Source organism: Loxodonta africana, chromosome 16 (assembly GCF_030014295.1).
Source record: "Loxodonta africana isolate mLoxAfr1 chromosome 16, mLoxAfr1.hap2, whole genome shotgun sequence".
NCBI classification, from domain to species: domain Eukaryota; kingdom Metazoa; phylum Chordata; class Mammalia; order Proboscidea; family Elephantidae; genus Loxodonta; species Loxodonta africana.
Genome location: NC_087357.1, coordinates 36,219,497 through 36,230,769, shown reverse-complemented (window position 1 = coordinate 36,230,769; position 11,273 = coordinate 36,219,497). Strand labels below are relative to the sequence as shown.

General features: G+C 51.6%; 1 protein-coding gene across 6 annotated transcripts in view; it reads left to right on the top strand.

The window, feature by feature from the left end:
• The window catches only part of ZFYVE27 (zinc finger FYVE-type containing 27), a 55,409-nt gene that overhangs the window by 17,478 nt on the left and 26,658 nt on the right, over window positions 1–11,273 (top strand). For 3 of the 6 annotated variants that reach the window (XR_010318087.1, XR_010318088.1, XM_064269489.1), the window contains 2 exons: window positions 3,191–3,237; window positions 3,611–3,692. Coding sequence is in view for 4 of the 6 variants with exons in the window: in XM_064269489.1 (XP_064125559.1) it covers window positions 3,191–3,237; window positions 3,611–3,692 (129 nt within the window). In the remaining 2 variants the exon portion in view is untranslated. The other 3 variants (XM_064269490.1, XM_064269488.1, XM_064269491.1) reach the window with 2 other exon arrangements.

Genomic DNA, 11,273 nt, shown 5'->3' with positions numbered 1-11,273 from the left:
TCAGGGCCCTGGGGGCCTGCCTTCCCATCCCTGTTTTCTCAGGTTTAGAAGTTAGGGGCATGTTATTCCTTCTGCTGTGTGACTGTCCTCCAGTATTCATGATCCCTTTCTTTCCTTTTTTTTTTTTTCGCTTTCCTGCCCAAAGAGATAAAGCAGCTGTCCAGAAAAGCACATCTTCCCTGATTATCTTCTAATTGGAATGTCTCCTTTTTTAAAAGCATTAAGCAGTATTTATGATCTATGAAATGTGTGGAGTATGATATAATGAACACCCCAGAATCCAGTACCTGGCTGAAAAAATAAAACACTGGTAACAGAGTTGCCGCCTCCTCGTGCACCCTTCACCCAGTCGCTTGCCCCCTTTCCCCACTGGGGGTCCACCACCCACCACCAGTTGCTGCTGAGTCGATTCCGACTCGTAGCGGCCCAGTGTGTGCCCGAATAGAACTGTGCCCGCAGGCGATCCTTGTGTTTACGATGGTCAGTGACTTCTGTGGAGTGCCCTGTGTGTGCGGTGTGCCATCACATACACGGTCCCATCTAACCCAGTGGTGGAACTGACGGGGAGCAGCTCCCATGGACTTAGAAGCAGTCAGGTTCCAGAAGTCCCAGATGACACCACACAAGAATTCATACTCTTGCTCTGGCAAATGATGTGTTTATATCTGGGAATTTTAGGTAAAGGGGTGTAGATGTTCTTGTTTTAGAGATTAGTAACTTGAGGTGAGAAGAGTGACTTGCCCAAAGTGTTTAACCAGTGGATGGTAGAGCCGTGACTTAGAACTGGGCCATCTGATTCGGCTGCCATGTTCTTCTAACTCCTCATTGTCATCCTTCGTTTTCCTTTGTCCTGGTGTCTGATAGTCCCCTGGTTTAAGATGTGTCCTGTTTTTGATTTGGTTTTGGGTAAGATAGTCCCTGCCAGGATGTGCAAAGGCCTCTTGGGTTCCCCTGAGGATGGCAAGGGCAGGAAATGCTGCTTTTCCTGGGCCCTTCACTTCTCATCCTTTAGGACGGCTCGCCTTCCCTTCCCTATGATGTTCTTTGCTGTCAGAGGAGCTGTTTGCTCCTGGGTCTGGCTCTGGCAGGCCAGGGTGAGGTGAGCCACTTTGGAAGCCATTCCATTCTGTCTGTCAGTGCATGGGGGGGGGGGGGCACATAGGCGGGACAAGGACAGGCTGCTGCTTCTCTGGCTTCTGAGGGGAGGGCCCTGGTGGGAGGGTTTCCCCTCTGTCCTGGAAGCTCTGTGACCATTGTCCGGGCAGGCCCTTGGGGTCCTGGGCTCCCCCCTGCCCCCTCTGCTCCTTGCCATCATCACATGGGAGTTAGGGTGGGTGAGTCAGGACCTTTGTTGGGAATGGGAACAGAGAAGTTGGCAGATGTTGGAAGGGAGCAGAGTACTCTTCCACATGTCTGTCTGGGGTCACTCTCAGGGAGGGCCCTGCCTGGCCCCGGGCCTGTGCATGGTACATGGCTCTTTCACTGGACTGTGTGGCTGCCCTTGGGGTACTTGGCCCTGCTATTCCATTTGGTTGTGAGGATTCCCTGGAGACATGCTAGAGTGACCAGTCATTGAGCACCTCCTTGCCCAAGCCCTAGCCCCTCGCTGCCCATTGGAGAGGCAGAGGCGGTTGCCGTTGCCCAGTTCTTAGTGTTGGGGACAGAGACTCGGAGCAACCTGTTTTCTGGTTTGGCACCACCAGCAGGCATCTGCTATGCTTGTCTCTCTTCTGTCCTCCGACGGGCCACTAGCTGAACAGTAGCTACGGGATTTACCTTAAGCACCTTGGCCTCAGGTCTCCCCTTGTTCTCTAGCTAGGGCCCTCCCAGGCAGTGTCCTTGAGTAAGAGCTGCAGGAGGTTCTGGCTGTGGAGGAAGGGACCACGTATAAATGTCAGTATAGCTTTGGGGCCTTTGTGTGGAGGTGAGGCCTGGCGGCCCACTGGTGCTTTGTACTTGGCCAGACAGTGATCCAGGAAGCAGCAGTAGTACTCCCTGAGGCTGACAGTTGCTTTGGCTGGACCGCAGGAGGCCTTTGGACCCCAAGTTCCAGAACTCTCCAGTAGTCTTATCCCTCTCAAGCCTTGGCAGGGCTTTTGGGGAGCATGGACTCCCTTCCTTTTCTCCCCTGGCTCATGGATGTTGCCGCGCTAAAACATAGTTAATATTCCTGGAGGTAGTGTTTGGAACTTCTTTGTTCTCCCTTACCTCTGGGTTTGCTTCTTGAGCTTGCTGAAGTCATAGGGCCCAGTTTGGCCTTTTTTTCCCTCCTGGGGTCTTAGTTTGCCTCCACTCACCTTCATGTGTCTGGTGATGACACCTGTCATCAGGCTTGTCTTTGCAGTCCACCTTTTCTTCATGTGGGTCTGAAAGTGCGGTGGTGAACAGTTTCCGTTAGGCCTAGTTGCCTTGATATAGTCTTGATTGGTCTCTTTCCTCAACCTTCATGTCTTGTTACACCCCCTGCCTCCTTCCAACTGCTTTTTAAACTGCCATTGACGCCTTTACCAGCCACCTTGTCATCGCTGGTTGTTGAGGCAGGCCCTCTCCCTCCCACGCTTTCACCCCATCCGCCCCACAGCTCTCAGTGCCTGGGTCTGCCCTGCACACACATCCCTCCACACTGCCCTAGCTCAGATGGGTCTTCTTGAAAGGTGCCTGGTTCTGAGGGTCTCTCCTGGAATCTTTAGACCACAGAAAACAAGGGTCTATGTTTTGAGGAGGCATTTCTTTCCTTACCCTCTGGGCAGAGTGTTGGTAAGGAGGCACTGGAGGAGGTCACGACAGGCAGGTTTCATTTAAGGCGCTTGGAGCCGACTTTTCTGTGGATGCCTGGTCGTTCCAGGCAAGGTCAGCTGTCCGCCAGCTTAGCTTGCACTCTGGAGAGTAGATTCTGTTGGCTGCTCTTGGATCTCTGCTGAGCTTGCAGGGGGGACCTCTCAGCTCAGGGGTTTTGCGGGAAGGAGGAACTTTGTATATCTGGAGATAGTGATTCCCATGGCTGTCAGTCTTGCCTTCTTAGTTTGAATTCCTCGTTCTGGCTCTGAATCTGGACTCTGCTCACTTGCTCACTGCTCCCAGCCAAGAAGTCTGGGCTGGGCTGGTGTCCCGAGTGCCACCCTTTAGAAGAGCTAGGCAGGCGATGCAAGGTGTGAGCTGGGTCAAGGCTGAGCTGCTGTCTGTTTCTCAGGGAACTGTACGGGCTGCTCTGCCACCTTCTCAGTGCTGAAGAAGAGGGTAAGTCTCCTCGGGGTGTGCGTTTGCTGAGGACAGCGTGCTTGTGAGTGCTGGGTTGTGGGGAAGTTAGGAGAGGGGGCATGTGGGAGTCACAGGTAAAGCCTGAATCCTTCTCAGGCCCCATTCGGCCTGGTTTTCATGGTTTGCTTGAATGATCTTGTCTCACCTGCCCCGTGTCCATGCCTTCACCAGCCTGCCCATGGCGTGTGGTGTCTGGTCTCATTCCTGCCCCACTTGGCCACCTCCCCTGTCCCACAGTAGCACCAGGTTCCTTGGATGGGATCAGCTGGTAGAAAGGAGGGAGGTGCTGGGGGCTGCAGATGCCCAGGGGTTAGGGAACATGTCTGACACTGACCTTGGCTCTTGTCTACAGCGAAGCTGCAGTAACTGTGGAAACAGCTTTTGCTCTCGGTGCTGCTCCTTCAAGGTGCCCAAGTCCTCCATGGGGGCCACAGGTGAGTGGTGCAGGCGGCTGGGGCAGGGCAGTGGGAGGGCTTGGCTGGTGTCCGCCCTTCTCTGAGGGGATGCTGCATTGCAAGTAAGAGCCAAGTGTCAGTGAGGTCAGGGGGTTGCAGAAGCCTTGTCTGTCTGCTTAGTAACGTTTCCTCTTTTGCCTTCAGACAACACCCCCCTAAGCCAAACAAACACTACGAATATTTGATACATGGAAAAGAACACACATAACGTACCTATAAATTATGAAGCATAATGCAGCTAAACCTGTGAGAGCTGGAACTCGGCAGGACTGCCTTATTTTTCTGGGTCTCGTAGGTTTTATGCCTTTGACAAGACAGTCACCACTTTCTGTTGCACTCTTTTAGTGGAAAACATTTGAGTTTTCCTTCTGAGAAAACTCAGGTTTCCACTTTACACAGGTTCCGGCTTTCACACGTCTTACTGTAATAGCATGAATACTTGTGAATGCGTCACTGAAATTAAAAAACAGAGCATTAGCTATACTTCAAGGAGCCTTGGTGGCGCAATGGTTTAGCGCTTGGCCATGAACTGAAAGGTCAGGGATTTGAACTCACCAGTCGCGCTATAGGAGAAAAGACCTGGTGATCTGCTCCCGTAAAGATTACAGCCTTGGAAACCCTTTGGGGCAGTTCTTCTTTGTCCTGTATGGTTGCTGTGAGTCAGAATTGACTTGATGGCACTCAACAACAGCTGCATCTCGGAGGCTCCTGAGTGCCACCTCCTGTCTTCCTCCCGGGGAAACCGTTGTCCTGAATTTGATTCCTTTTCTTATTAACATGGTAATACTTTGAACAAAATAAAGAACCATCTCTTTCTGTAAAGGCAGTAATACTCGTTGTAAACAAAACAAAACCCAAAATACAGGTAAGCAGAAAGAAGACAAACATTTGTAACCGCTTCCCAACCAGCAGCTCTCTGGTATGATAAAAGAAAAACGTGATGTGTGGTTTTTTTTTAATTAAATTTTGTTTTTAAAAATTATTTTTTGTGGTTGAGAATATATACGCAGAGCATACAACCAATTCAATAATTTTTTTCTGCACAGTTTGGTGACATCGATTTGTGTTCTTCAAGTCATGAAAAACGTGATGTGTTTTATGGACTGCTTTGTGATATGTCATAACATTAAATCAAGTTTTTTTTTTTTTTTTTTTTGACCCCTCTGATCATGAAAGTGGAAACCCTGCTGGTGTAGTGGTTAAGTGCTACAGCTGCTAACCAAGAGGTCGGCAGTTCGAATCCACCAGGCGCTCCTTGGAAACCCTATGGGGCAGTTCTACTCTGTTCTATAGGGTTGCTATGAGTCGGAATCGACTCGGCGGCAATGGGTTTTTGGTTTTGGATCATGAAACTAAAAACCAAAAAACCAAACCCACTGCCGTCAAGTTGATACCGACTCAGCAACCTTGTAGGACAGAGTAGAACTGCCCCACAGGGTTTCCAAAGCTGTAAATCTCTCTGGGAGCAGACTGCCACATCTTTCTCCCGTGGATTGTGAAAGTAACACATGCTTATTTTAGAAAATTGGGAAATTACTGTAGCAAAAGAAGGAAGAAAAAAATAAGCCTGTGATATTACCATCCAGAAATAACCACTGTTAAAACATTTTGGAAGATTCCCTTCTGATACTTTATTTAGAAAACATTTTTAAAGGTGTTGCTGGTGCCCACATCATTTTTAATGCATAGAACACCTGGGAGAGGCCTGCTGTTGCAGTCAACCCCGTGGTCCCTGGCTCCCGTGGAAAGAAGTCTGAGGGCAGGGTGGCGAGCTGGGTCAGGGAGGGTGTAGGCTGGGCACCGGGTGGTCTGTTGGTAGGGGTGGGGCTTGGGGGTGGTTCTGATAGCTGAGGCCATGAGCCGAAGGGCACGAGCACGCCTCTCACCCAGCTCTTTCTCCTTTTCAGCCCCCGAAGCCCAGAGAGAGACTGTGTTTGTGTGTGCTTCGTGTAACCAGACCTTGAGCAAGTGAGAAGAGAGGCCAGGGTGCAGCTGGGACTGGTCCCTGGGGCTGGCAGTAGATCCCCATTCTCCCCACCCTTAGCTCTGTGTGGCGTGTGCTGGGCCAAGGTGGCCTGGATGCTAGGTAGGCTTCACCGTCCTCCCCTGTTTCCAGCCAGGTACTGGAGCTGTTTCTACGCTGTGGGTGGCTGGTTGTGGCTGCCCTCAAACCCCAGAGGGGAGAGGAGCCCCTGGAGGGCCCGGCCTGTTTACCCTGCTCTGCCCTGGGCTGAGTTCCTGGACTCTAGGGCAAGCAGGGCTGGGCAGGGAATATAAGCTAGAGGGCAGCAGTGAGCCAAGCCTGGTCTCGATTAGGATAGTTGTTGATCGGGGCCATTCTATCCACAACTGGGAATTCTGGGAACCCTGAGATCAAAAAAGAGGTTCTTTCCCTGCTGGGCCTTGCGCCAAGCCCTTGATCTCTGAGCGCCTGTAGGAAGGCTTGGTAGTGCCATGCCACAATGCTGCTGCTTGAATATCCTTCCAGGCATCAGGATCTGATCATTTCCCCATCAGAGGGTGTGGCCAGGGCTAAGGAAACCAGAAGTGCTTTGAGAAGCAGGGCTGAAGTTCCCGAAGAGGAGAGCGTGTATAGGAGGGGCTGGAAGAGTCTTTCAGTATTAAATGGGGCAAAGCTTGGGGAGGCCCTAGCAGTTTGAGGGACCACAGGCCACCCTACAGAGACCCTGCTGTTCTCAGCTCTGCCGGGCAGCTGCAGGGCACTCAGATCACACCTGCCCAGAGCGTGGGGCAGCCCTCCCCACACCCTCTGGAGTGTGAGGCCAGGTAAGCAGAGCAGAGGTCCTGAAGCCCTTGACCCTTGCAGACCTGGAAAGTGTAGGATCTCACTGGGACAATCTTAGTTGTGGAATAAGGCCACTTGGGGTCCCCATCCGCTTCCCCAAAATTTCATGTTCACTTCTGGACTCTTAGGGACTCAGGTGTTTCTCCCAAAGCCATGAGCTGGCTCAGGCGCCACCCCTCCCCTGGAGTTGCCCTGCCTTGTTGAAGTATTTATTTATTTATTTCATGGTTTTTGGGAACTTGTGGCACAAAGAACAGAATGGAGAGGATGGGGGGGCTTCTACCCTGGAACTCTTCCCTGGAGTCACGGGCTGTCTGGGACCCAGAACCCATAGGAGGCTGAGACGTTTCTACATCAGAAACTGGGACCCGAGGAGGCAGGGACCTATCCCAGGCCAGCTTTCTTACCAGGCCAGCTGGTCTAGCTGGGACCTGGCAGCCAGGGGCTGGCTCTAGGCCAGCTGAGGTGTGAGTCCCTGGGGACTAGGCAGGCCTTGTCTTCCCCTTTCCTGGGCTCCTTTGTCCTGTTAAGAGATGAGAGTTTAGAGTCCTGTGCTTTGTCTACACTGGAGAGGAACGAAAAGGACCTCTGTGTATATGGACAATTGTCAATAAAAAGCCCTCAAGCTTCCGATGCTTTTGTCCTGGTCCTTGTGCTAGCTCTTCCTGGAGGCTGGACACCCAGATCTCTGCCAGCTCTGCTGAGGCTGTAGGACAGGGTCTCTTGGCCCTGTCAGTGCAGGGGTGGGGGCTGGAGCCTGGCCTGGTGTGTGTCGGGCTGAGAGGAGGAAGGCTGTGCCTTGCACGCTTGAAGGGCTCAGCTCATGTTTGTCACATTGACCTGAGGCACCGTCTTGTGACCAGATCTTGAGGGTCAAGGCTGGGGGTTGGAGCTGGGACCCGACCTGGCTAAATGCCAAGCGACAAATACTTCAGAACGGAAAGATTTTAGCTAATCCCTCTGAGAAAGCAAGAAAGGGTCAGCCCTCAAGGAGGCAGGGAGCCACAGGAAAGAGGGTGAGGAATACAAGGAGTTCCCTCGAGCTGGGGTGGGTTGGGCCTTTCCTGGCGGCCAGGAACTGTGGTAAGTACTTTACACACATTAAAACCAACAACCAAACCCAGTGCCGTCAAGTCAATTCCAACTCATAGCAACGCTATAGTACAGAGTAGAACTGCCCCATAGAGTTTCCAAGGAGCGCCTGGTGGATTCGAACTGCTGACCCTTTGGTTAGCAGCCGTCGCACTTAACCACTACGCCACCGGGGTTTCCTTACACACATTATCTCATTTAATCCTCACAATGACTCCGTGAGGTGAGTACTGTCTCCCCATTTTACAGGTGAGGTGGCCCAACGAAGTTAGGTAGTGGCTGTGAAAGGCTCAGCGTACCAGGGGTGGACATGAGCGGTGCCTTCCAGATTGTAGGCCTGGGGCAGTAGAGAGAGGGGAGGCCCTGTATCAGGAGAGGAGGCCCTGTGGTGGCCACGTCCTCATGGCCCCATGCATGTGCTGTCATGATTCAGGCCACTAGGTGCTGGGGTGTCTTTGCAGCATGAGCAAGCCTCAGTCTTGGTCTGGTCTAGGGGAGATTCTGCAAAGCCCAGGAACTTTCCCTAGTATGGGAAAGCCTCAGTAGCCCCCACGGGGCCCTGAGAGGCAGGGCAGCAGCCAGAACCCATCCTTGCAGTTTCACAGATCGTGCGTACTTTAAAAAGGGCCACAGCAGCCTTGGCAGCCCGGTGGTTCAGAGGGGAACAGTAAGGATGTTGGGGGCCTCTAATAAAGGGGAAAGCAGTGATGGCAACTTGCCTAGAGAAGGGGAGGGGCGCTGTGACCTCAGTTACTGTGGAGGGTGGCTTCCATGAGGGCAGCCTGTATGATGGGCCAGCGGGAAGGATGCTCGGGTCACCCAGCACAGCCCTTGCTCTGGGAGAGACACGGACACCGCTGAGGATGCAGCTTCTCCACAGTGTTGGAGCATGGAACAAGATGGAGACCTTCAGCGGGAGCAGCCTGCATGAGACTCGGGGCAGAGGGTGTGGGTCAGCAGCTTCCCAGACGGGAAAGTTGAGGGCTACCTTTTCTCCTTGATGTGCATGTGAGGGGCTCAGTATGAGCAGGCAGCCAGCTTTAAAGTGCTGGTACCCCTGGGAAAATGAAGCCACAGAGGGATTGACAAGGTCGAATTGTGCCTCCACAGTGGCCAGGGTCAACAGCAGAGAGGGCCCGAACATGGAATGGTCTGGAAGATGAACTGTCCATTCTAGAATTGAATGCCTACCTTAAAAGATGTGTGCCCACACCCATGTTTATTGCAGCACTGTTTACAATAGCAAAAAGATGGAAGCAACCAAGGTGCTCATCAACAGATAAATAGATAAATTATGGTATATTCATAGTGGAATACTATGTATCGATAAAGAACAGTGATGAATCTGTGAAACATTTCATAACATGGAGGAATCTGGAAAGCATGATGCTGAGTGAAATTAGTTGCAAAAGAACAAATATTGTATAAAACCACTATTATAAGAGTTCGAGAAATAGTTTTAAACAGAGAAGAAAATATTCTTTGATGGTTATGAGAGGAGGGAGGGAGAGAGGGTGGGAGAGGGAAATTCACTAATTAGATAGTAGATAAGAACTACTTTAGGTGACAGGAAAGATAGCACACAATACAGGCAAGGTCAGCACAACTGGACTAAATGAAAAGCAAAGAAGTTTCCTGAATAAACAATGCTTCAGAGGCCAGCGTAGCAGGGGCAGGGGTTTGGGGACCATGGTTTCAGGGGACATGTGAGTCAACTGACATAATAAAATCTATTAAGAAAACATTCTGCATCCCACTTTGGAGAGTGGCATCTGGGATCTCAAATGCTAGCAAGCGGCCATCTAAGATGGATCAGTTGGTCTCAATCCACCTGGATCAGAGGAGAATGAAGAACACCAAGGACACAAGATAATTACGAGCCCAAAAGATAGAAAGGGTCACGTAAACCAGAGACTACATCAGCCTAAGACCAGAAGAGCTAGATGGTGCCTGGCTACAACCGATGACCGCCCTGACAGGAAACACAACAGAGAACCCCTGAGGGAGCAGGAGAACAGTGGGATGCAGACCCCAAATTCTTGTAAAAAGACCAGACTTAATGGTCTAACTGAGACTAGAAGGACCCCGGTGGTCATGGCCCCCAGACCTTCTGTTGGCCCAGGACAGGAGCCATTCCCAAAGCCAACTCTTCAGACAGGGATTGGACTGGACAATGGGTTGGAGAGGGATACTGGTGAGGGGTGAGCTTGGATCAGGCGGACACTTGAGACTATATTGACATCTCCTGCCTGGAGGGGAGATGAGAGGGTAGAGAGGGTTAGAAGCTGGGAAATGGACATGAAAAGAGTGGTGGGAGGGAGCAGGCTTTATCATTAGGGGGAGAGTAATTGGGAGTATGTAGCAAGGTGTATGTAAGTTTTTGTGTGAGAGACTGACTTGTAAACTTTCACTTAAAGCACAATTAAAAAAAAAGACTCAGAATGGTCTCCCTATATGCATAAAGAACAGTTGCTGCAAAAAGAAAAAAAAAAAAGATGTGTGCCCCATTTGCTCTGAGGCACCCAGTGGGAGAGGATGGCTTTGGCAGGTTCTGCTACAGCCCTGGAACCTGCTGGAGCTGTGAGTACCTGGCTTGGGGCTCAGGCCTCTGTTGATTCTGTTTGTGGGCCCCAGGGGACATGCACCTGGCAGTGGTTTTTGGGGTCTTCAGGACTTGTGGCCCTTGACCACCTGATCCTTGGGCTGAAGCCAAAGGAAGCTCCATTTGCATCCTCTGGTCTCCTGGGAAGCTTTGAGGCACCCTTTTGAGGGGCTTTGGCTCCAGCATCCATCCTACAGCTGGTGGCCCTGAAAATAATGGTGATACCTACATTTATTGAGCTCTTGGAAACCCTGGTGGCACAGTGGTTAAGAGCTAAGGCTGCTAACCAAAAGGTCGGCAGTTTGAATCCATCAGGCACACCTTGGAAACCCAATGGGGCAGTTCTACTCTGTCCTATAAGGTCGCTATTAGTCAGAATCAACTTGACGGCAACAGGTTTAGTCCTCTTTTTTGTGCCAGGCAGCATGCTGAGTGCATGATCTCATTTAAACCTCATGGCAACCCCCAAAGCTAGGCTCTGTTATTAACTCCATTTTACAGATGAGTAAATGGAGGCTTGGGGAGACTAAGTAACCTGTCCAAGTTACATAGCTAGTAAGTGGTGGAGCCAGGATGTGAATTGTGCCACATATGCTTATAGATGCCTCATGAGAGAAATTTAGGATGAACATAGCAGTCCTGGCTGTCACCCTACCCTCTGTTCTGCCTGGTCCCCACTAGCCCCAGGAGCTTCTGAGCCACTGAGATAACAGGAGGGGCTGCCCCTAAGCACAGCCTCCCTCCCCTGTGTGCCCCTCCCCATCCCTCCTACCCTAGCCAAGTGGGCTCAGCTTCCAGGGGAACAGAGGCAGCCTTGTGGCAGGAGCTCCCCCAGCTCCCAGCCACCTCACCGCCCCCCTTTGGCTGGGCCTGTTTCAACACCCTGGAGCAGCACATTCCATTCTCTGGCACAGCTGGGGGCTGGGGATTCCCGAGGCCCCTGGCTGCCTGCTTTCTTCACAGCCCCAGCAGAGCCTGCTGTCTGGGCTGGGACACTGGGTCCCAGCCACACACATTCCAGCAGCAACCACCCCCTATGTTGGATTTCCCAAAGAGTGAA